Source organism: Triturus cristatus, chromosome 6, assembly GCF_964204655.1.
Source record: "Triturus cristatus chromosome 6, aTriCri1.1, whole genome shotgun sequence".
In the NCBI taxonomy this organism is placed as follows: Eukaryota; Metazoa; Chordata; class Amphibia; order Caudata; family Salamandridae; genus Triturus; species Triturus cristatus.
The window spans coordinates 534308254-534335091 of NC_140589.1; the positions used below are offsets into that span (position 1 = coordinate 534308254).

At 47.4% G+C, this 26838-nt stretch overlaps 1 protein-coding gene across 1 annotated transcript in view; it reads right to left on the reverse strand.

Moving 5' to 3' along the window:
* Window positions 1–26838, reverse strand: part of IMPG1 (interphotoreceptor matrix proteoglycan 1) — a 1638967-nt gene that overhangs the window by 562657 nt on the left and 1049472 nt on the right. Inside the window, exon 11 of the mRNA XM_085609628.1 lies at window positions 4133–4209. Within this exon, the coding sequence (XP_085465754.1) occupies window positions 4133–4209 (77 nt within the window). The remainder of the gene's footprint in view (window positions 1–4132; window positions 4210–26838) is intronic.

Consider the following 26838-nt stretch of genomic DNA (forward strand, 5'->3'; position numbering starts at 1 on the left):
GGCCCCAGGGCTTGGGGGGGCCTCAAGCCCCCCTTACATTAAAAAAAGAAGCCCCAGGGGGTGGCGGTCCCCGGGGCAGCGGGGGGGCTGTGTGCCCCCATTCAAATATTTATAGAAAGCCCCGGGTGTCCCCCTAGGCCCCCGCAATTATTTTTTGGCATTCCCCTGGAACTTGGCCACTCGGGGGCTAATTAATAACGAAGTGCGGGCTTCATTTTTTTAATTTTCACAGCTGGATCCGTGGATCCTCCCCGCATCTCGCCTTTTTTTTTTTTTTAATGCTTTCTTTGGCCCTGGGGGTCCTTTCGGGACCCCCTAAGCAGGCCTAGGGGGTCAGGGTGTTTCTACCCTGACCACTTTTCCTGTTATGCACGTTAGTTTTTCTGTTTTCTTGTGCCTCGGTTACTGAGGCACAAGATGGCTGCCAACACTTCCTGGTTTGGAGTGTTGACAGCCAATTAGCATAAAGCTCATGGTCGGGAGAGTGCGCGGGTCCACTGCGACTGTATATATCAAAACTTTTATTTTGGGATTTTCCCAGCAACTACTGAACGGATTTACACCATTTAAAAAGAAGGTCTATTTCTGAACCAAGGGCTAGCTTTTTGCCAAATTTGGTGTAATTCCGTTCAGCAGTTTCGACTGTAACCGTGTCTAAAGTTTCCTATGGGAAATTGATTTTTTGACCTCTATTTTTTTAATTTCTTAGGAACTACTGAATGGATTTACACCATTTAAAAAAAAAAGGTCTATTTCTGAACCAAGGGCTACCTTTTTGCTAAATTTGGTATAATTCCGTTCAGCAGTTCAGACTGTAGTTGTGTCTAAAATTTCCTATGGGAAATAACATGGAGAAAACGCGTTTTGGGTCCCCCTTTTTTCTCAGCCTCCGCTTGGCGAATCACCTTGAAACTTTCAGGATAGGAGCTGACCGGAGCGGGCCATAAGTTTTGAAAGTTTCGCGAAGATTCGTCAACCGGCACCAAAGTTATTGTGAAAACAAAAAATGAGTTTCCTCTGGAAACTAGGTCCTAACTATAACTACCTACTGGCGACCGCCAGTAGGTAATATATATATATAAATATATATTATATCTATCTATCTATCTATCTATCTATCTATCTATCTATCTATCTATCTATCTATCTATCTATCTATCTATCTATCTATCTATCTATCTATCTATCTATCTATATCTATATGAGCAATGTCACAGGGTGACCAAAACATTATGGTATGGGTAAATAAATAATATATCGCAAGACAAGAGGAGTTTGTGCTCTGTTCTGGGACCATCACGCATAAGGATGGCAAGGGCGAATTCAGAAATCCAATATACATACAATCAGCATAAATGGCACAATGCGGCACATCAGGGAGTGCAGCCTCTTTGATGCCGCTTGCATAGATTTTCTATTCAAGCGGAAACTTTCTCACCGTGAATGGTCAAAATCACCCGCTATGAAAAAATATCGCTAGGGGATGCAAATACTCACTCGCCAACTTACCATTGGCGAGCATCACACGAAAAAAAATCCATCACGTGGTGGTTAGCAGAGTTTTGCCAGAACTTCACGTTATAGCCATAATGCGGGATGGGTAAAACTCCACAAATTCCACTGGTAGGGTGGAATTTATCTCTCCCCCCTAATATTTATGAGGATGTTTTAGCAAAACTAGAGGGATATTAGAAGTATGACCCAAGTAGTAGTAAAGTGCCATAGGCTCCATATGAGATGTCAATAGGCTCAGAAGCCAGTAGAAACATGTGCTCCTGCCTTACAAATATTGTGAATTTTTCGGCTTAATAATAAGACAAGGTTCACAAACTGTTGCTGTACTGCACGCATCCCACAGTTCAGAAGAGATAACCATCATTGCTAAGGGTTTGGTAAAATATAAAATTCCTCAAATATGTAGATCTGTGAATGCAATTGCAATTGCCAAGTCACGTTTGAAGGTCTAAAAAAATAATGACTGACTTCGGTAAAAGTAGGAAGGAAATAAAGTAGGTTTGGGGACTTTGCCAAATTGTGTAAATCACAAAAAAACTAAAGAGTGAATGTATTTGATGATAACAAAGACATCGTAAAAAACTATGGATAATTTTGCTTTAACCATAGAAGACAACAATAATGTGTGATTGAGCTTCAAAACTGCATTGTACAATGTTTGGTGGATTCACGATCACCTATCACTATAATATGTACAGAGTGATACAAGGAAGAATAGTCTAACATTATGTTAGATCCGGTTATTTATCCAGGGCTGTACCAAACTGATGGATATTTCGGCAGAACTACTAGGAACAAGAACAGGAATTTCAATGGTGAAATGTACTTGATGTATGAATGTGACCAAATGTTCATATGGAGACATCAAGCACTCAAGATTAAATCAATTCAGTGTTCCACCAGGAGGCAATATGTCTTGCAGATAGATTAGACTAGAACATGAGATAAAAGTGAAGAGAGATAGCACAGCCATTAAACACAAGATTAGACACAATCCATTGGGAGTCAGGAAGGAGGTGTCTGACATGTTTAAAAATGTGTGTCAATGAAGTAATTGAGGCTTTTGAGTAATCTTTATGGCTGTTGCCTGTACTCATAGATCATTGGCGGTCTGGCACGAGGCATTTGTGTGTTGATTTGGGATGTCTTAGTAAGAATAGGTGGGTGAACTGTAACACGCAGTCAGAACATTAGAAAATAAGATGTTTTGAGCCCTGAATCCTCCCAACTATAATACAATTTCAGAGATTTTGCTGAATAGGAAATGTCAAGTAGGAAAGAGTGGGAACAAATGGGTGTTTTTCAACTTTCTGCCTTGAAGGCCCTCACAATGATATTCACAGGCAGGTTAACTAAGTATATTGCAGGGCTACACAGTTACTTTAGGAGATGATGCTATGACGAGAGCATTAATTACTAGGACACAATCCAATACACAACAGTTGACTGGAGTTGCTTAAGGCATATGATAAAAAACAAGCAGGAAGGCGCCAAACCAGAGGAAAAGGAGGCAGCGCTAAATTCAACCTAGAGCCCTAATGAAATGGAAACCCAAGGAGAAAGTGCAGGATGATAATGTTTGAGGAAACTCGCAGGCCAACCCTTACAACTGACTAATGTTGCTACTCTTTCGAATATCCCACTGACAATCCTAAAAAGACTCTAAAACAAGGCATGCATTCATGTCAAAGATGATGTGCGACCTTGGCACCTGACTGTCCAAACACTGATCTTCCATTGGTGCCAATGGGGAAGGGATAGGTGGCAGTGCCAAGGTACTCAACCCTGTTTCAGTAGATTATTGTTAACACCGCAAGTTATTTTCTACTATCAAGGGAGCTTAAATGTTTTTCTACTCTATATATTAAGGCAGCACACCAACAGTTGGTATTGTGGAGAGCGTAGAGAAATGTTCTGGCAGTCTTTAGTCTGGATGATGCTTTCAGGTTTAAACAAAATGCCATTTGGTCTCGTGTTGACCTCCTTAGTATTCCTTAAAGACTAATGCAATTCCTGCTTTGCAGTCTCCGTGGAGTAGGTGTCAGTTTGTCTGCTGCTCTGTGTGCATTGATCCTTCCAATTGAATTGCTCTGTGTGTTTATGGATTTTTGTGAGTATATTGCTGTCTCTGCATATCCACATTACTGTATCATCCATGGCAATGTCTGTGTGGCTATTGTGTGTCTAAATTAATGAAAATCCATACCTTTTGGGTTGGTAAGTGTTTGTATACTTTTCAAATTGCTTCACCACTGATGGTTGCCACAAGCAACTAGCTATCCCTTCTAATCGAGTTTATGTCATGATTCTACTGCATGTATTATCTAAAGTCAAGTGTTTTGCCCTAGACATTGCACTCTGTAGAATTCTCCTGTTTCACTGAACTGTTGGAAACAAATGAGACCATTAGGGATGCAAAGGAGGGCATGGTGGGTATGTTTCTGGAAACCATGATGATCAGTGAGGAGATTTGTTTTATTTGTGTCACTGTGCATGACCCTGAAATGTGTCTCCATAAAAAAAAAAGAAATTCTTTTATCAAAAACCTATTTTGTGTACTTCACAGACATCTAAAATAATTAACATAAATACAAGTAATTCCGTTTTTACTACTTACCAGCTCATGGCTTGCTTCAGTGTTGGTGATCAGTGGAAGAATATCATTGTCCTTTTCTGTGGCTGGCTTATTCGTATCTGCAAGAGAAAAAGAACTGAGGCGGTTGTCAAACACTAAAACTGCACTGATGAAAAACACTTGAACGCTGATCACAAAATGCAATGGCTGTAAAAAAAAAAGCATTGAGGCTAATGGAAAGTACATTATCATTAATCTGAATGATTTATAGAAGAACAGATGTTAATAGGGGGAAAAATCTCATTTCCAACAGGAACAATCATTAGATTGGAACTGTTACACTCAGCATATTGTGTTTAACGCATTACGGATGCAGCAGAGACAAAACTCTTGGCAGAAGGATGATAACCAGAGAATGACAGTTATCCTGTTCATAACAAGAAGAGAAAGGCTAAGAAAATACGTTCTTCTCATTTACACATTTCAATTTATTTTCTGTATCATATTCACGTCACTTTTACTCGTTCTGAAAATGAATACAGCACCCTTTGCTCACAGAATGCATGCTCTGCGGCACCTCGGATTGGTTGGCACATGGGCATAACGGTCTGCAGGGCAAGCAGTAGAATGTTGCAGGATTAGGTTAACTAAATAAGCAAGAATGTATAACTACTTTGGTTGTGTTCGATCTATTATGCATGAAATCATAGCATAATAATTGTCAATACTCCCATCCCCCCAAAAAAGGCCTTGATTGATTATATAAAACTGTACTTGTCAGTATGGGGTCCTCTGCATGAAATTTAGAGTGCCTCATATATGTCGATAATGGGCAGGCCTCAATTTTAACCTCCTAAATAGATTTTGCAGCACACTTGTCTTTCCTGCATGGTCACCCCAAATGTTTCACCTTTTTCTGAACCATATTTTGGCTGGTACTAGAACTCTGTGCCCCATGACACTGCCATTGTTTGCCAGTGTGTCTACCTTTGTTTTTAAAATGGTAGCGGTTCTAAAATGGTAGCGGTAACATTGGATTCGCCCAATTAATCTATTTATTTGCTCTTCAAGAGGACTGAAGATGGAGCAAAACATCCACCTTTTGTGGTAAAGGTAAATGCCATATGCTGGTTGCAGTTCCCTTTTATACTACTCACACACAAAACTAAAATAAATGTTTGCTAGGAGCATCATTTTGCCCTTCTGGGCTGCAGTTTAAATGCACTTCAGTGATACATAGCAGGGAAATCAGCCTTTGCCAGATAGAAAAGGCCTGCATTTATTCATCAACCCTAAAGTGTACGTTGGAAGCCGACTGGGCAGGCTACTCACATATAAAAATAATGTACACTATATATTGGGATTAATGTGCTCTCAGACAGGGACGAACTGGGAACTAAAACCGGCCTGACAAAGGGTTTGGGGGGGGGTCGAGCTGTTTGCCAGGGCCGGTTTTCGGCCGATTTTGTTACAGGGCCGATTTTGCAGCTATGCTGCAAAAACGGCCCTGTAACAAAAACAGTCCTCAGGGGCCCAAAACCGGCCCCCACCATGCGGCGCCCCAGGGGATTGCCCGGTGCCCGCTGCTCTCAGAGTCAACTGATACTAATAATCTGTGTCACTGGGTAGGCTTGTTAGACTTTTACTGAAAAGGGTGAGATGTGATTAAATCTTTATTTCCTGTTTCCACTTGAGGAAATGCTAGAACAGTTTATTTGTAAACTCTGGTTTGGTATTAAAATCTGAATCTGATATTGTGAGTGGAAACATAGCTTTGTAAAATATATTTTAGGCTTCCTGAACTCGAACTCAATGAAAACCAATTCTGCCACTCATCTCACCAGAGCTAGAATACCCATCCATACATGGGAGAGCTAGTGACTCTGGCTTAGAGTTCAATAGCCTGCATTTGAGCCCAGGAAGAGCAAATGGGTGTTAACTATTGAACACTTAGCAGGAATTAGCTATCTGGTATTGGACAGGGAGAGTTGACAGAACAAAGGGAAGCTTAGGACTACCTCTTTTAACTTGGAGATGTCAGCAATGGTTTCTCCTATTCATTCTTAGCAACCTCCCAGACAGCCAGACTGCAGCCACAGTAGGTGAGAGAATCATTTTTGACCCTGTCAGATGGGAGGAAAGTTAATCAAAATAGAGGGTGGTTAAGGAGCTCAAGATAGGCCTGCCTGGTTTCAGCAAGCTTCTGCCACCTTGAAATAGGAGCTAATGGGTAATTGTCCAGTATGGTGAAGAGTATGTGCTGCACAAGAAGTTGGGGTGATTGTGAGAAAAATGTTAGGATTGGGTGGTAGAATTTCTCCAATCATTGTCCAGTGCACCTCAACCACCACATGTATTATAATCATAATATCATTTTTCTGCTAGGTATCCCCCTTTCAAATTATAGAAGTTTGTTAAGTCAGGTGCATGTTTCAAGTGTAAATGCACATGTATTACTTTTGTTATTCATTAGCACGTGATAATTCAGTTTGCTTGAATATTCATGTTTTTTCTGTACGGTTTGAATTTTCTTGTCCACTGATTGTTTTAAATAATGAATGAGACTTCATAGCTATTGATAGCTCCACTTTTTAGTTATAAATTTTAAAGAATAAGCAAGGTTTCACAAATTGTAACTGAATAAAAGGCTTTACTATCAAAGATGTATTTTGTAAATGTGAAAAAATGTTCAACAATATTTAATGCACCAATTCAAAATTTCACTAGAATTCATATTTTGCAAGGTTTGGACTGATTGGAAAGCTGTTTCTTCTTTAAAACACTCAGACTATTTTGGTAGGCAACAGCGTGAAGAGTTGCATAGAAGTAGCTTTTAAAACATTATTATGTTCCCAGCTTACCAGGCAGTGCTAAAGAACTGCTATTGCAGGGATTCTGCCAAAAATCATAGAACTATGCTTGGGACCATAGAACCTTAGTAGGCAGGGACTGAGTTATCCTACCACCTTAGCACATACAAGCCCTGGACCGACCAGCTATAGTGTCTCACTTGCCCTCCTACTCACTCACAGAGGAACAAGTGCTTAGACACCCCAGAACACAACACTCCTGACCCTCTCAGGAATCGCGGTGACAGAACACACCCTTTCGCTCTCAGACTCGTACTTGTCCACAATAGGATCTGACAGAGACAAGAGGAAAGTTTAAAATATTTATTTTAACTATTGTGTTCTAGTATGCAGTATACATGCCACAATAAGTAAGAAGATGCCTAACACAAATACGGTCAGCATAGTAAGTATTCCATAGTTCATGAAAGGAGCTGTCATTGTATAAGACAGGATAAGCTAACCTCCCTCCCCTTCTACAGGAGCAAACAGATTGTATATCAAAAGATCTATGGGTGTTCACAGCAGACCTAGTACCCTAGCATGCACAGAGGAAGGTTCTACATCTCAGATGTAGTCGTGTCCTTCTCTGTGTATTTGCCTGTCTGTGCATACCTATTTGATAAAGAGTACGTGTTCTCAACAACAGCTGCATTTGTGTGTTTTTTTGTCTCTGTGCTAGAGCCTGACGAAAACAGAATAACAAGGGGCATTGTTGTTTGACTTTGTCTGCAGTGTTCAGACTAAATCCCAGCAGAGCAAAACCAAATAACCACCCTATGAAGAGGGAAGATTGCTACCTGCATTTAATCCTGTAAAGCAGAAATATCTTGCTTATAAACTGGAGATTAAATATTGAGCATGGATTGAGAATTCAAATAATACGCCTCACATCACTATATGCACTGTTTCAATGTATTAAATATTCATTTCAGTGTTGTATCAAAAATATGTCATAAATAATTTTTGAAGCAATATATATAACAATACACATATTTAATTTCTTCTTTTTTTCTTTATGTCCTTTTTTCCTCTCTCTTACCCCTCAGGACTCATTGACGATCAATCACACCTCAGCCACAACTCTCACTCATTCAGCAACTGTACTCACGTAACTGACAGACTAAAAGTCAAAAGTAAACTAACTTAGATATGTAAACAACAGGAATAGTAGAAATATATCACATCTAGCAATGCTGAATCTATACAGAAGAAATTCCTTTGATAAATTCATAAGACAGAACCTTCAGCATTTCACACACTTTGGGGCCATTAGGATGACGGGCGGATCGCCCCCGCCGAGCCGGCGGTAGCCACCGCTGGCCTGGCGGGGGCGATCCGCCCGCCATCCTTGCCTGATTGGCCCCTCACCATATTAGTATGGATGGGGGGTCCACGGCGGATGGAAAGACCGTCTGCCACTTTTCTGCCGGTCGACTCGTCGACTGGGCGGAAAGAGGGCATAACATGGTGGCGGTGTCTGCAAGACACCACCATCCATATTATGGTTCAGGCGGTGAATCAACGCCGCCATGGAAAGGCCGTTGCAGGCCCCCAGGGTGTTGGGGGATGCACATGGAGGTACCTGGTACCCCCTGTCATTGCCATGCACTATGTGGCAGACACCACGTGGTGCCTGCCACATAGTGCATGGCAATGCTGCGCACAGTCTGTATGCACTGTGAGTGGGTCTGCAGCCAGCAGATCCATCCGCAATGTATATGGCCCAGGATGCGCCCGCCAGTGTGGCATGCGTATCCTAATGCACATGGCGGGACCGCCGCCACTTCGGCGGTCGGTCCCTGGCTCAGTGGCGATGGCGGGCAGACTTTATCCACCCGCCATCGTAATAGGCCCCTAAGTCTAAAAAATTGTCTCTTAGTATCATTGCAATTTTATGTTAGCTTATTTGAACACTGATGAGATGGTTTCTTCATGCTACACCACTCAAAGAATTTGACTATTCCTGTTACGCCATGTGCCTGTGCCTAATCCCAGGAAAGAACAGAACTCAAAAACAACAGTAGGTTCTGTGTGAAAGTATAGAGTGGCACAAAGCAAATTATATGTGCATAGTAATTTGTGCAAAGTAAAGTGAAGACTGAAAAGTGCTCATGCTAACATAGGGAGTAAACGACAATGGGCCTGCACGGAACACTTGACACTGTGGGTAGGAACATATGATAGTCTTGTATCTCTGTCCTCACTATTAATGTTCTTACTTTCAAATATATTTTAGTTTCACTGCTGATTTATTCATTTTAGTTTTCAAATCTTTTGCTTGCTTTTTTACCTAGTTTACTTGACTTTTTGGCTTGTCTATAAGTGAATGCAAAGTCTTACTATAAATTGTCAACATGAGTTCAAAATCATCACATTAAAGTTTTCAAAGTATAGAAAAAGAAACATTTTAGCTTTGTCGAACACTGTGTTGTTAACTTTCTAACTCTCATACACACCTTCTTTTTTCAACTAACTTGATGATGCAGAGGTTTGAGTGAGCATGAAATTCTATCTAACAGCATCACTAGGATGGAGTAGCCTAAACAAGAGCCCAATTGGGGATGTTGTCATAAATATCGCAGAAGGAATATTGAGTGTCCACTATACTGCAAACTAATATATATAGAATGTAAGTGCAAAGAGAGGCATATAGATTTACTATGAAGATATATATATATATATATATATATATATTACCTACTGGCGGTCGCCAGTAGGTAGTTATAGTTAGGACCACGTTTCCATAGGAAATCCGCAACATTCTATTTTGAATAACTATGGCGCCGGTCGACGAATCCTCGCGAATTTTTCAAAATAGGTTGGGCGCTACGCTCCGCTCCTACCCTGAAAGTCTCGGGGGGATTCGTCAAGCGGGGGCTGAGATAAAAGGGGGGTCCCAAAACGCATTTTTCCCATGCATTTTTCCATAGGACCTTTAGACAGGGCTACAGCCCGAACGGCTGAACAGAATTACTAGAAATTTGGCAGAGAGGTAGTCCTCAGGTCAAGGAAGTGCCTTTTGTAGGTTTGGTGTAAATCTGTTCAGTAGATTCTGAGAAAATAGCCTTTAAATCAATATATATATCTGAGCCAGCTTACGGTGCGCTTACGGTACGCTTACCGTACACGTACGGTGGCGTGCGCGAGCGCGATTCTGATTGGCTCTTAGATCTTAGTAAACATTTGAATCGACCGAAACTAGGAAGCGGCGGCCGCCATTTTCTCTTTCGCACTGAGAGTGATGTTTAAAATATAAAGCACAAAAACATGTAAAGGGGCTGTTTAGACAGCTCCCACACACATAGCCATGTTGAGGGAGTCCCCAAAGATCCCCCAAGGCCAAAAATGGAATTTTTATTTTTTCGGTAATTTCGCCGATTACGCTTACCGTACGCGTACGGTAAAAAATTATAAAAAAAAAGAAATTATCCACACTCTCCCCACCCCGTGTGCAATTGGTGCGCGAAGGGCACCAATTGTGCATGGTTTATTAGAGATGAGATAAACTAAAAAATTTTTTAAAAAAATAATAAAAAAAAAAATTATCCACACTCTCTCCACCCCGTGTGCAAATGGTGCCCGAAGGGCACTGTTAGAGTCGGGGATCTCTGGTTGGCGCAAGGTTGCCCTTGTGTCAAGCAGGAACCCTCTCCTCCACGTCAGGGCGCAGGATAACCCCTCGCGAATGACCCTTGCTCACCCTCTAGGTGCGTGGCGTGAGCAGCCAAGGCGATTCCTCAGGCGTTGTTGGTTAAGCACTTACAATCGTACACACAGTAAATACATCAATCCCCCCAGAAACGGACACCAGACTTGGATATATATAAAAATACGATTCTTTATGTCAAAATAAGGTATATATATCTCAACAGACTTATCACAAGACCAATAACGTTTTCGCTAGGCCACCAGGTTATACAGCAGGCAAATGATCTTGTTTGTAGCTTCAAATGGATAGTTCGTAGTCTCTTTACTTGTAGTTCCAGTACTCACAGAGATCGGTTCCTGCGAACGGGGAAATAAGGCGTTGCGGGCCCCGAGCCCGATACTGGAACTTCCTTAGTGATGTGGAGAGTCGGCACAGGTCGGTGCGACTCTCGGCTTGGGAAGTGTTCTTGGGTCCTCAATCAGCAGGTGTGGGCACGTAGGCAGGCGCGGCCAGCGACCCTTTAGCACGGCGGTGCAGGAGGGTCTCCACAGCGGAGGCGGCGCGGCCTGAGATGTCCGGGGATAGCGAAGCGGGGTCACAGGGCACGGTCAGTGCAGCTGGATGACCCGGCGTAGATCACAGTCGTCGGACGGCTTCCGGCGGGAGGGGTGATAGCGCGGTCAGCGCGCTCCAGTAGCAGGCGGTGACAGGGATGCAGGCGGCCTGGCCCGGGGACAGAGAGCGGCTCGGGACGGAGCGGGGCTCTCACGGGTTTGAGGCAGGCGAGCTTCTGAGTGTCACGGCCCTAGGAGGGGCGATGAGGGGCGCAGTCTCTTTTCCAGCGGGATGCACACACGGCTCGAATTGGAGGACGAGCAAGAAGCACAAAGAACCCACTGTTCCTGGGGTTCAGTTCAGGGGGCAAGCTCAGATCAAGCCCTTGGAGAATGTTCAAGCACAAAGTAGCAAAGTCTTTTCAGTAAGTCTCTTCCTCTCCTCTCTCAGCAAGGCAAGCAGCAGGCCAGCTCCTCCGGCGTCTTCTTCTCCTTCTAGTCGGGCAGAGGTTCTTTGTGGTAAACAGGATTCTGATTTCTTAGGAGCCAGGCTCCTACTTTTATACACCAATTCTTTTGTTCTTTAGCGCCAGGGGGCCTAGGCCTGGCTCAGTCCAGTTCTGGAGCACTTTGTTATGGTGACTCTGCTCTTTCCTTTCAGCAGCAGGGCAGAGACATCAGCCGCCCCACAGGGGGTGGCGCCGGCTTTGTGGTGGCAGAGCACAGGTCTATTCAAGAGTCAAGGTGTACTCCTCCCACCCATCCAGGTGTAATCTCTCTACCCACCACCTGGCAGCCAACCTGTCTCTGGGGATCCCCCCACCCTGCTCCTTACTGTTGCCAGGCAGAACACATACACACAGCAGAGGCGGACTGAGATGGTCAGGTCAGTAAATACTAACTTTCTAAAAGTAGTATTTACAAACCCAGGATACTAAAATAAACTTGACTACAAGAGGTATTTTATTATTCTGAGTTCAGGCATACCAAACTCGACACTCTACCATGCTCTCTGAGTCCACTGGGGTCACAGCGTTGGCGTGACCCCGGCAGCCCACTCTGGCCTATGGAGAGCAGGTAGCCTTCAATAGTGAAAAATGACAAGGGCTGTAATTCACTACTAAGACATGCCACACACACCCGGGCATGTCTTACCTTATGCCTACAATGCACCCTGCCCTTGGGCCTACCAGAGGGGTGGCTAATATGTAGGTAAGGGAAGGTTTAGGGACTGGCAAGTGGGGGCACTTGCGCAGTCAGCGCGACGGTCCCGGACCGCGCACAGGGTCTGCGGTGGCAGACCCTGGACACACTTTACAAGGCCGCTTCCGTGGGTGGCGCAACCAGCGCTGCAAGCCCACCAGCAGCATTGGCATTCACAAGCCCTGGCACCCCTGGTGCACTTTACTGGGGACTGACAGTGAATCCAATAAACCAATCATGGACATCAATTACAGGTACACTTTACTTAGGGAGCACTTGCACTGCGGCACGGATTAGCCGTGGCGCAGTGCCCTGAGCGGACAACACCAGCAAAACGGTCGAGGCACACCATCAAAAAGTGGAAGGGAAACTCACGCCAAGGTGCCAGGTCTAACACGTGTCCCCTCCAGCTGAAATGTGGGGAGAACTACCCTTGCCCAGGGGGTTCCTCGTCACTAAGGCGGAAATACCTGGACAGACCGTCAGCGTTGGCGTGATCTGTACCAGGACGGTGTTCCACCGTAAAGTCCATACCCTGTAGGGAGATGGACCACCTCAACAGCTTCGGGTTTTCACCCCTCATTTGCATCAACCATCTGAGGGGCCTGTGGTCCGTCTGAACCCGGAAGTGAGACCCAAACAAGTAGGGTCTTAGCTTCTTCAGCGCCCAGACCACAGCAAACGCTTCTCGCTCAATTGCACTCCACCTACTTTCCCGTGGAAGTAACCTCCTACTGATGAAGGCTACGGGTTGGTCCCAGCCCTCCTCAGTCATCTGTGAAAGAACAGCCCCCACACCATGCTCTGAAGCGTCTGTCTGGACTAGGAATTCCTTGGAGAAGTCAGGGGCCAAGAGCACGGGCGCCGTGCACATGGCAGTCTTCAGGGTGTCGAAAGCTTTCTGACAGGTGTCAGTCCAAATCACGTTCCTGGGCTGCTTCTTCGAAGTCAGCTCTGTCAAGGGGGCAACGATCGTTCCATAGCCCTTGACAAACCTCCTGTAGTACCCAGTGAGCCCCAGGAAGGCCCTCACTGCGGTCTGCGTCTTGGGGGGTTCCCAAGCCAGGATGGTCTCAATTTTGGGTTGCAAGGGTGCCACCTTGCCACTTCCCACTTGGTGTCCCAAGTACACCACGGAACCCTGCCCGATCTGGCACTTGCTTGCCTTGATCGTGAGGCCTGCTCGGCGCAGCGCCATCAACACTTCCCAGAGGTGGCGCAGGTGCTCGGGCCAGGTGGCGCTGAACACCGCGATGTCATCCAGGTAGGCGGCACTGAACGCATCCAGCCCAACCAGTACCTGGTTGACCAACCTCTGAAAGGTGGCAGGGGCATTCTTCATCCCAAATGGCATGACTCGGAACTGGAAGTGCCCATCTGGTGTAGAGAATGCTGACCTCTCTTTGGCCCCATCGGTCAAGGCGATCTGCCAGTACCCAGACGTTAAATCAAACGTACTGAGGAACCGGGCAGCCCCCAGCCGATCTATGAGCTCATCAGCTCTGGGGATGGGGTGCGCGTCAGTCTTCGTGACTGAATTGAGTCCTCTGTAGTCCACACAGAACCGGAGTTCAGGTGTGGCTCCCGGCGCAGCAGCCTTTGGGACCAAGACCACGGGGCTGGACCAAGGACTGCTGGAGGACTCAATCACCCCTAGCGCAAGCATTTTGGAGACCTCCTCCTTAATGCAAGCTCTGACCCTGTCAGTTACCCTGTAAGCCTTGTGCTTCACAGGTAAGCTGTCTCCTGTGTCCACATCATGGACGCACCAATCTGTGACACCAGGAACCAGGGAGAATCGGTCGGAAAATTGTCCCAGCAAGTGGCGGCAGTCTTCCTGTTGTTCGGGCGTCAGGGTGGGTGAGAGGTTAACTCCATCCACTGACCCATCTTTCTCAGAGGCCACTAAGAGGTCAGGAAGAGGCTCGGTCTCCTCTTCCATTCCATCATCAGTGGCCAGCAGCATGCCCACTTCGGTCCTCTCTAAGTGGGGCTTAAGGCGGTTAACATGTAGGACCCTTAAAGGGTTCCTGGGAGTCTGCATGTCCACCAAGTAGGTGATAGGACTTTTGCGCTCCACAACCTCAAATGGACCTGTCCACTTATCCTGAAGTGCACACGGCTCCACTGGGGCCAAGACCCACACCTTTTGTCCAGGTTGAAGCTCTACCAGAGTGGCATTCCGGTCGTACCACCGCTTCATCTCCTCCTGGCTGGCTTCCAGATTTGCCTCAGCAAGTTGCCTGAAACGCCGAGTCTGGTTTCGGAAGGCCAGCATGTAACTATATACATTCTGGGGAGGTTTCCTGGGAGATTGCTCCCAGCCTTCCTTTACCAAACTCAGAGGTCCTCTTACCGGGTGACCATACAGAAGCTCAAAGGGGCTGAATCCTAGAGACTTCTGTGGCACCTCTCGGTAAGCGAAGAGCAGGCATGGCAAGAGGACGTCCCACTTACGCCTCATCGGACCGTCCAGGCCCATGATCATGCCTTTGAGGGTTCGGTTGAATCTCTCAACCAACCCATTTCCTTGGGGATGGTAAGGAGTGGTGAACTTGTACGTTACCCCACACTCCTTCCACAGGGATTTCATATATGTGGATATGAAATTGGTCCCCCTGTCGCTCACCACCTCTAGAGGGAATCCCACTCGGGAGAAAATTCCCATCAGTGCCCGTCCCACCACGGGGGCCGTCACTGTCCTCAGAGGGATGGCTTCAGGGTACCGGGTGGCATGGTCCACCAAGACCAGGATGAACCTGTTGCCCAGGGCTGTCTTGGGGTCCAGAGGCCCCACAATGTCAATACCCACTCGTTGGAATGGCGTACCGACCACAGGGAAAGGTTGCAGAGGAGCCTTGTGCTTCCCTCCGCTCTTACCACTTGCCTGGCAAGTCTGACAGGTTCTGCAGTAGGAATCTGAATTCTTATGCATTTGGGGCCAGTAAAAGTGGGTGACAAGCCTGTCATAGGTCTTGTCCATCCCCAAATGTCCTGCTAACGGCACATCATGAGCCAGCCCCAGTAGGAAGGTTCTGAACTTCTGGGGTACCACCAGCACACGGGCTGACCCAGGTTCAGCAGCCTTAGGCTCGGAATACAGGAGGTCACTCTCCCAGTACACGTAGTGTGTTTTGGCCTGAACACCATTGGCCTGGTCTGCAGCCTGTTGCCGCATACCTACGAGAGAAGGGCATTCTTTCTGCTCCCTGCAGAATTCCTCCCTGGAGGGACCTCCTTCTTGCTGCCAGTGGGTCAGCTCAGGCAGATCTCCCAGTTCGGCAATCTGTTCCCCGGTAGGCTCCAGAGTATCCCCCTCAGGGTCTACTTCCTCCTGGGCCGTGGGAACTTCGGGGGCCGGTTTCCCGCGCCTCCTGCGCCTTCTCCCTAAGGCCGGTTCCGGGACCTCTCCCTCAGGCTCCCGGACCCTCTCAACACCACTACTGGCTGCCATGGACCGGGTGGTCACGCACGCCCAGTCGGGTAGACCCACCATCCTCAGATGCGTGGTCTTCTCCACCTTTTCCCAAGGGGAACTCTCCAGGTCGTTCCCTAGCAGACAGTCTACAGGCATGTCAGTTCTCACAGCGACTTGTAGAGTACCAGAGACCTCCCCCCACTCAAAGGGAACTTGAGCCATTGGACAACGACTCTCTACGTTGTCAGCATTGACAACCCTACAGTAGGCATTGGGTACAATTTGCTCTTGAGACACCAGGTGTTGCCTCACCGAGGTCACGCTGGCTCCTGTATCTCTAAGAGCCTCCACCTTCTTTCCATTGATGGTCACCACCTGCCCATATTTCTTAGTGTTAGAGGGCAGGTAGGTTACAGGGACCATCTCACTGTCTCCTAGCGAGACTAGGGTCATCTGCCCGGGACCCCCACCCTCCTGGACTGCTACTTCCTCCCCAAAGTTAACACTAGCTACTTGCCGGGGTGGAGCACCAGTGGGTGCGGTCTTACCAAACAGGCGACACTTCGGATCAGAGGCAATGTGACCCGGGTCACCACACTTATAACAATTGAAGGGCCCCTTTGGAACAGGTCTACCTGTCGGGGCCCCGTTCTGCTGCGGGGGTGGGGGAGGCTGAGAACCCTTCTGCTGGTTCCCTTGGGAATTACTTTGGGGGCCTTTTTGGAACCCCTTCTGTTTACCCTTGTCCCCCCCACTCTTCTGCTGGGGACCCTGCCCACCTTTGGCGGAGTCTCCCACTTGACCCTTGTGGACCCTGGTGCTGAGCCAGCGGTCCGCCTCCTCAGCAAGCTTCCTCGGGTTGGACAGCTTGCTATCGATCAGGTGCTGGCGTAGCTCAGGAAAACATTGACTGGACAAGTGCTCCCATGCAATTAAATCAAGCAGCCCTTGATAATCATTCACTTTGCTACCCTTCACCCAACCATCCAGCGCTCTGCAGAAAAAGGTCACATATTCCACATACGTACTCTCAGGGATCTTCTTGGTCTCCCTGAACCTCTGTCTATATAGCTCAGGAGTTAACCCATACCTGGTCATTAAAGCTTCCTTCATATGGGGGTATGAGGTTTGGACTTCTAAGGGCAAATCTAACAGTGTGTCCCGCCCTTCAGCAAGGAACCTTCCCCACAACCCCGCTCCCCAGTCTTTCTCAGGGACCCGGTGTGAGGACATGGCCACCTCGTAGGCCCTAAACCACTGCCCTATGTCATCCTTTCTGAAATACTCCTTTACTACATCTTTGGGGATGTACACCTTGGACTCTACCTGCGCTGGTGGAGTGCTGCCACCAGAAGGAGCGGTGTCCAAACTTTTCGCCTTCAGCTCCAACTCCTTCAATCTGATATCGTGATCCATTTGGCGTTGTTGTGCCTCCAGGGCCAACTTCTGCTTTTCCATTTCCATTTGTCCTGCCAACTTTGCCATCTCCATTGCATGCGCCCTGTCTGCTGCCCTGTCTGCCAGCTCCTCTGGCGACCGGACTCTGCTGGGCTCCTCAAGGTTGTCGGGTGGAACGATGTCCCCCGCATTCCGTGGGTCTCGTGACTCCCTCCAGGCTCTTAGCGCCTTGGCGTACTGGGTTCTCCTCTTGAATCCAGCATGGGGAACTCGGAATTTTACACTGTAGCCTTTCAATTGCTCCATCGTGTAGCCTTCCAGTCTCTCCCAATCTACCTCATCTATTCCAGAAATCACAGAGAGTGCTCTTCCAGCGGAGTGCGAGCCAGGCATGGTTGCAGTAATGGCAGATGTCTCAACAAAGTTCAGAAAATGAAAACCTGTGGCTGCGTTACTTGGTCTGCTCTCACTATCTGGTGATTAATAATTCACTGTATGCAAATTACAAGTGCAAATCCGAAATCCCAACCGCTGCCAACAATGTTAGAGTCGGGGATCTCTGGTTGGCGCAAGGTTGCCCTTGTGTCAAGCAGGAACCCTCTCCTCCACGTCAGGGCGCAGGATAACCCCTCGCGAATGACCCTTGCTCACCCTCTAGGTGCGTGGCGTGAGCAGCCAAGGCGATTCCTCAGGCGTTGTTGGTTAAGCACTTACAATCGTACACACAGTAAATACATCAATCCCCCCAGAAACGGACACCAGACTTGGATATATATAAAAATACGATTCTTTATGTCAAAATAAGGTATATATATCTCAACAGACTTATCACAAGACCAATAACGTTTTCGCTAGGCCACCAGGTTATACAGCAGGCAAATGATCTTGTTTGTAGCTTCAAATGGATAGTTCGTAGTCTCTTTACTTGTAGTTCCAGTACTCACAGAGATCGGTTCCTGCGAACGGGGAAATAAGGCGTTGCGGGCCCCGAGCCCGATACTGGAACTTCCTTAGTGATGTGGAGAGTCGGCACAGGTCGGTGCGACTCTCGGCTTGGGAAGTGTTCTTGGGTCCTCAATCAGCAGGTGTGGGCACGTAGGCAGGCGCGGCCAGCGACCCTTTAGCACGGCGGTGCAGGAGGGTCTCCACAGCGGAGGCGGCGCGGCCTGAGATGTCCGGGGATAGCGAAGCGGGGTCACAGGGCACGGTCAGTGCAGCTGGATGACCCGGCGTAGATCACAGTCGTCGGACGGCTTCCGGCGGGAGGGGTGATAGCGCGGTCAGCGCGCTCCAGTAGCAGGCGGTGACAGGGATGCAGGCGGCCTGGCCCGGGGACAGAGAGCGGCTCGGGACGGAGCGGGGCTCTCACGGGTTTGAGGCAGGCGAGCTTCTGAGTGTCACGGCCCTAGGAGGGGCGATGAGGGGCGCAGTCTCTTTTCCAGCGGGATGCACACACGGCTCGAATTGGAGGACGAGCAAGAAGCACAAAGAACCCACTGTTCCTGGGGTTCAGTTCAGGGGGCAAGCTCAGATCAAGCCCTTGGAGAATGTTCAAGCACAAAGTAGCAAAGTCTTTTCAGTAAGTCTCTTCCTCTCCTCTCTCAGCAAGGCAAGCAGCAGGCCAGCTCCTCCGGCGTCTTCTTCTCCTTCTAGTCGGGCAGAGGTTCTTTGTGGTAAACAGGATTCTGATTTCTTAGGAGCCAGGCTCCTACTTTTATACACCAATTCTTTTGTTCTTTAGCGCCAGGGGGCCTAGGCCTGGCTCAGTCCAGTTCTGGAGCACTTTGTTATGGTGACTCTGCTCTTTCCTTTCAGCAGCAGGGCAGAGACATCAGCCGCCCCACAGGGGGTGGCGCCGGCTTTGTGGTGGCAGAGCACAGGTCTATTCAAGAGTCAAGGTGTACTCCTCCCACCCATCCAGGTGTAATCTCTCTACCCACCACCTGGCAGCCAACCTGTCTCTGGGGATCCCCCCACCCTGCTCCTTACTGTTGCCAGGCAGAACACATACACACAGCAGAGGCGGACTGAGATGGTCAGGTCAGTAAATACTAACTTTCTAAAAGTAGTATTTACAAACCCAGGATACTAAAATAAACTTGACTACAAGAGGTATTTTATTATTCTGAGTTCAGGCATACCAAACTCGACACTCTACCATGCTCTCTGAGTCCACTGGGGTCACAGCGTTGGCGTGACCCCGGCAGCCCACTCTGGCCTATGGAGAGCAGGTAGCCTTCAATAGTGAAAAATGACAAGGGCTGTAATTCACTACTAAGACATGCCACACACACCCGGGCATGTCTTACCTTATGCCTACAATGCACCCTGCCCTTGGGCCTACCAGAGGGGTGGCTAATATGTAGGTAAGGGAAGGTTTAGGGACTGGCAAGTGGGGGCACTTGCGCAGTCAGCGCGACGGTCCCGGACCGCGCACAGGGTCTGCGGTGGCAGACCCTGGACACACTTTACAAGGCCGCTTCCGTGGGTGGCGCAACCAGCGCTGCAAGCCCACCAGCAGCATTGGCATTCACAAGCCCTGGCACCCCTGGTGCACTTTACTGGGGACTGACAGTGAATCCAATAAACCAATCATGGACATCAATTACAGGTACACTTTACTTAGGGAGCACTTGCACTGCGGCACGGATTAGCCGTGGCGCAGTGCCCTGAGCGGACAACACCAGCAAAACGGTCGAGGCACACCATCAAAAAGTGGAAGGGAAACTCACGCCAAGGTGCCAGGTCTAACAGGCACCATTTGTGCATGGCTTATAACATATACGAAAAATTAAAATATTACCTTTCAAAACGAAGTGCATCATATGTCCTCCATGTGCGCACGGTGCGCGAAGCGCATCGTGCGTACATGGCCCATCTAGCGTAACGTGGGCACGCGGTGCGCGTAGCGCACCGTGTGCCCACCGTGCGTGCACGGCACTAACTGCGTAAAGTGGGCGCGCGGTGTGCTCGAAACGCGTAAGGAGTTTGAATTGGGCAGATGATCTTCAAAGCAGTGATTGATGTAAGCAGTGCTGCCTTGCGGAAATAAAGCTATACACAAGACGTGCGGCTCACTAAGTCTGGTGCTCTTGTGTTGATGTTGGATTGCGGCCTGCCGGGGTCGCGGTGAGCCCCCCCACGCATGCAGTGGTGTCCAGCGGGTTACTATACCCACGCGCTATGGAGCCTTGTGTTTTCTGCCAAAAAGGAAGAAATACAGCACTACAACATCCGTTAATCTGACTGAGAAACCTATTAAGGTGATTGAACTTTGAAACTTGTATGTGGCAACCGCTAGAATGCAAAACTTACCTGATAAAAGAACTCGGAGTACCAAGATGCACTTGGCAGACACGCCCAGTTGGAGAGACTAGAAATTGTGACTCCGAGTTGCGGAAATATGCTGCACCATGTTTTGCCCTACACCTGTGATCAAGAGCGCGTGATGCTCGAAACGCGTAAGGAGTTTGAATTGGGCAGATGAACTTCAAAGCAGTGATTGATGTAAGCAGTGCTGCCTTGCGGAAATAAAGCTATACACAAGACGTGCGGCTCACTAAGTCTGGTGCTCTTGTGTTGATGTTGAATTGCGGCCTGCAGGGGTCGCGGTGAGCCCCCCCCACGCATGCAGTGGTGTCCAGCGGGTTACTATACCCACGCGCTATGGAGCCTTGTGTTTTCTGCCAACAAGGAAGAAATACAGCACTACAACATCCGTTAATCTGACTGAGAAACCTATTAAGGTGATTGAACTTTGAAACTTGTATGTGGCAACCGCTATAATGCAAAACTTACCTGATAAAAGAACTCGGAGTACCAAGATGCACTTGGCAGACACGCCCAGTTGGAGAGACTAGAAATTGTGACTCCGAGTTGCGGAAATATGCTGCACCATGTTTTGCCCTACACCTGTGATCAAGAGCGCGTGACGCTCGAAACGCGTAAGGAGTTTGAATTGGGCAGATGATCTTCAAAGCAGTGATTGATGTAAGCAGTGCTGCCTTGCGGAAATAAAGCTATACACAAGACGTGCGGCTCACTAAGTCTGGTGCTCTTGTGTTGATGTTGAATTGCGGCCTGCCGGGGTCGCGGTGAGCCCCCCCACGCATGCAGTGGTGTCCAGCGGGTTACTATACCCACGCGCTATGGAGCCTTGTGTTTTCTGCCAAGAAGGAAGAAATACAGCACTACAACATCCGTTAATCTGACTGAGAAACCTATTAAGGTGATTGAACTTTGAAACTTGTATGTGGCAACCGCTAGAATGCAAAACTTACCTGATAAAAGAACTCGGAGTACCAAGATGCACTTGGCAGACACGCCCAGTTGGAGAGACTAGAAATTGTGACTCCGAGTTGCGGAAATATGCTGCAACATGTTTTGCCCTACACCTGTGATCAAGAGCGCGTGACGCTCGAAACGCGTAAGGAGTTTGAATTGGGCAGATGAACTTCAAAGCAGTGATTGATGTAAGCAGTGCTGCCTTGAGGAAATAAAGCTATACACAAGACGTGCGGCTCACTAAGTCTGGTGCTCTTGTGTTGATGTTGAATTGCGGCCTGCCGGGGTCGCGGTGAGCCCCCCCACGCATGCAGTGGTGTCCAGCGGGTTACTATACCCACGCGCTATGGAGCCTTGTGTTTTCTGCCAAAAAGGAAGAAATACAGCACTACAACATCCGTTAATCTGACTGAGAAACCTATGAAGGTGATTGAACTTTGAAACTTGTATGTGGCAACCGCTAGAATGCAAAACTTACCTGATAAAAGAACTCGGAGTACCAAGATGCACTTGGCAGACACGCCCAGTTGGAGAGACTAGAAATTGTGACTCCGAGTTGCGGAAATATGCTGCACCATGTTTTGCCCTACACCTGTGATCAAGAGCGCGTGACGCTCGAAACGCGTAAGGAGTTTGAATTGGGCAGATGAACTTCAAAGCAGTGATTGATGTAAGCAGTGCTGCCTTGCGGAAATAAAGCTATACACAAGACGTGCGGCTCACTAAGTCTGGTGCTCTTGTGTTGATGTTGAATTGCGGCCTGCCGGGGTCGCGGTGAGCCCCCCCACGCATGCAGTGGTGTCCAGCGGGTTACTATACCCACGCGCTATGGAGCCTTGTGTTTTGTGCCAAAAAGGAAGAAATACAGCACTACAACATCCGTTAATCTGACTGAGAAACCTATTAAGGTGATTGAACTTTGAAACTTGTATGTGGCAACCGCTAGAATGCAAAACTTACCTGATAAAAGAACTCGGAGTACCAAGATGCACTTGGCAGACACGCCCAGTTGGAGAGACTAGAAATTGTGACTCCGAGTTGCGGAAATATGCTGCACCATGTTTTGCCCTACACCTGTGATCAAGAGCGCGTGACGCTCGAAACGCGTAAGTAGTTTGAATTGGGCAGATGAACTTCAAAGCAGTGATTGATGTAAGCAGTGCTGCCTTGCGGAAATAAAGCTATACACAAGACGTGCGGCTCACTAAGTCTGGTGCTCTTGTGTTGATATACATATATATATATATATTCCACAAGCGTGGCTCTCTTGCAGGCACACTGTGCTCTTTTGAAGGTGTGGTTTCGTGGATACGGCAGAGCCCAGCCGTTGTAAAAATGCAGCGAGTATTCATCAGGGAAAAATCCACACGCACTCACGGGTGAAATCGTGTAGCAATTTCTGATTTATTCCGGCAGCAACATTTCTTACGGCAAGCCCAACAACCCTACGTGTTTCGGTCTGTCCTTGATCACAGGTACAAAGAGTTACCAGCAGTGCTCATATTTAAAAAGGGCACACATTTACCACATGATGTTACATCAGATCCTTTTCAGGGGTGCTTTGCATTCTGGTAATTGTAGTGACATGAATTTGTACAATTCAAAAAGTGAAAGATTTAGTGACTATGGTACTTAACCATACATTCCTATGATAGTACAGACTATGGCCAAATTTCATTAAAAAAATTGTTGACCCCCCCGTGATTTTGTTTTCGGTCTGCCAATGCAAGTTTATTTTATGTCATGCATTGATCATGTAACTAGTGGGCAGTTTTTCCATCTGATAACAACCTTCCTTCTATAAAGGATTTTGACATTTTTAGTAGTTGCTTTTAAATTTTTCCCTGAGGAATACTCGCTGCATATATATATATATATATAAATATATATATATGTGAACGGTTGCAACTAGTAATTGTTGGCAGCCATTTTGTGATTCCGTTTAAATGAGTAAGGGGGAAAAAGGGCGAAAAGAGTAGCAAACAGGAGGACAGGAGCACAGTAACCTCTGTGGGGGAGTGCGAAGCGAAGTAGTCACTTCTACCGGACTGAAAGTGCGGTGTTGCTCAGAGTGACACGGTGATGAGATGAGATGCTGCTACACTCGGGTATGAAACCAAGAGCCTAAACTGTGAGGTCAATGCTGTAAAGTGATGTGCTCTGGTGTTTGTAGCATACCTGTGGAAGTAGTGTTAGTAGGTGTTTATACCATACAGGGAGTGGAAAGCGAACTACTGACCCCTACCATGCGTTTATACTATACCGGAAGTGTGAAGCGAAGTACTCACGCCTACCGGTGTGAAGACTCGGGGATCAAACCGAGCTGATTGCTGTAAAGTGATGGGCTCTGGGCGCTGTAGCATACTGGCCGCTGTAGTATAACTGTGTAAGTAGTGTTAGTATGCGTTTATACTATACAGGGAGTGGGAAGCGAACTACTCACCCCTACTGGTCTGAAGACTCAGGGATTAAACTGTGAGCTCATTGCTGTAAAGTGATGGGCTTTTGGCGCTGTATCATACCTGTGGAAGTAGTGTTAGTTTGCGTTTATACAATACAGAGAGTGGGAAGCGAACTACTCACCCCTACCGGTCTTAAGAGCCGTGGATGAAACCATGAGCTCATTGCTGTAAAGTCATGTGCTCTGTGTAGTATTCCAATGTAAGTCATAGTAGAATGTTAGTATGTAATGTTACTATAATGTAAGTATGTAATGTTAGAATGTAGGGCTGTCATGAGAGGAATCTTGGGGAGTTTGTACACGGTGCTGGAGAAGACAGTTGCCTTGCTGTCTGGTCCTGTTGGTGGCTGTTTAAGCTGTCTTCTTTTCCTGCAATAAATCTACTTATCGGATCCTCTGCTGTCTTCCTCTTCACTACATAAATTTGGTGACGAGCGGGAGAAGGTAAAAGAAGGCAGCACTCACCAAGATTTTGAGCTTGCTTGCGTTCGGATGAAGACCTTTTTTCTTAGTGAAGCTGTTTCTACTCATCCCAGGGTCGTCGGCTAATCGAACTATGTGATCCTACCTCTGGTAGGATTTATATTTTTTGATTTTGGGCTTCCTCTTCCTCTTCACTACACTCTGATTGCTGTACTACATGTGTGCAAGTAATGTTAGTATGCGTTTATACTAATTCTGTAGTTATGCATTAACCAATGCATCATGTCCCTATGGAGCACCACCTCCCTGGTGCAGCTCATACAATGTCCCGGGGTGTGTATCCGCGGAACATTTATGTTTGCTATTACAGGGCGGGAGCATTGCTTCCACCCTGTGATAGTAAATTCTTGTTTGCCTCATTGAAGCGAGAGGAGGAAAACCTCGTATCGCTTCAATAAAGCAGATCCGGATGGTAAAAATGGAGAAAAAAAAATGAAGCGGGGTCTCACCCGTTCATTTAAATGAGGCCACTGGTGGGTAATGTTCCGGGGCCAATTCTATTATTATATTGTGGGGTCTCTGCAGCACTGGGGACCTTAATCTCACATGTAAATTAGCCGCGGGAGGGCACAGAGACATTTCGCAGACTAAGGGATCGATCGTATTGTTTACGAATTGTTTGGGGGGCTTCGAGGCCAACTCAAGACCTGGGATCGGCAACCTCCGGGGCTTTACTTAAATATGCAGGGTGGGCTTTGCCATTTCTTGAAGCCTTAGTGGCCCTAGGCAGTGCCTTATTGGTTGTGAAATCACACTGGCAGTACTCATGGTGTTTAAAGTGATACACTCATAGAACTCTCGCCCTTGTAGAATTACCCAGGCTTCATTTATGCAATAGTCTGTTGGTTTATATTTGGTGGTGCACCGCAAAATTAAATTTTTTCCCCTCATAACCTACTATCAACCGCCGATTTTCACATTAAACTACAGACAAGTGTTGTCAGAAAAAGAAGACCCATACACTCACTTATTTATAGGTAAAAAAAATAACTTTTATTAAAACAACACAAATAAATGGAAACGTAACTTTATTCGAACAACAGTAAAACATGAAAGATGTGGGTGGGACTCTTTCGGAAGCAGCGTACAAAACCTGCAAGAGAAAAAAGAAACATAAGTATGTGTGCCATGTCCAAGAGAACAAGCATTTCCAGTACAATAGGTCTCCCATTAATGCGAGTTTAAGCTGTTGGCATTGTAAATGATAATGCCTTTTATTGATGTTTTAAAAATGAAAACAAAAATAAAAGGCATTTTTATTTGCATTGTCAATAGCTCAAACTCGCGTAAATGCGAGACCTATTGCATTGCAAATGCTTGTTAATTGCTGGCAGGTCTACGACCAGGAGGGACCCGGCCCACTTAAAGCCCTGCGCACTGTACGTTTCAAGCAAGCGTTCTCTGCACAAGACTAAAGGCTCCTTGCCCTTTGACCCAAGGCACCCTGCCCAGTGACACTGGCTCCTGCTCACAGTATGAGGTTCCTATCCCTAAAAGTCACCATCATTGGCTCACCGCATGAGACCAGAGGCAGCCTTAAGCTGCGCTCATGAGCTGGCATCAGAAAAGAGGCAATACCAGCACGTTCTCGTAAGGTGCCACTTAGTCACTCTAAAAACATCAAAATAAATACAATGAATTAACAAGCCCGGTAGTTGTGTGCGTGCATGCGCGCTAAAAGAAAATTTAAAAAAGCAAGTGAGTGGTGCTCAGAGGCGCTTGAGTGAGTGCGCTGGCGATGAGTTGGTGTGTGATTGCGCATCCTGCTCGTTTTCAAAGCACATACTCGTGCTTTTGGCCCGTGACTGCACACTCCTGCAAACCATATGCCGCCACAAGCACGCGTATGTGCTTTGTAAAAAGAGCTGCATGACGACTAAAGGTCGTGCACTGCGTAGGCGACACCTAAAAAGAAAGGTAGTCAGAATGAAGAAAGTGAGAATGGGACAGTGACCGAGTGGGTGGAAGGGAGAAGGGGAGGGAGAGTCAAAAGAACAGAGGGAGGAGGAGACAGAGCGTCGGCCTACTGCACCCAGCCCTCACTGTTCAACTCCCGCCACCCGTGTGTCTGGGACGCTGGGGTCTGCGAGAAAGAGTGGGGTCCAGCAAGTCTTTCAAATGAAACAGAGATATGAATGAGGCCAGAGATTATATTATTATCTACGGCAACATCGTTTTTCTGCACCTGTGCACCCAGTCTGCTGCACCCCAGCCCCTTCCCCCATACTGTGCTCAATTGCAACTCCTGTGCACCGAGGCATCACTGTTCACCTGCCACAACCGGTGTGTCCAACGACGTGCCGGTGCGAGCTCCAACTCCGGGGTGCCGCTCTTAGGGTGGCACAGCAGGTCTCCCGTTGGGGATGGTGTCTTGATACCACGATGGAAGGCGTCAGAATGCCCAGGGTCTCATCACGGGCTGAGCATCTGCCCCGCCGATTATAGT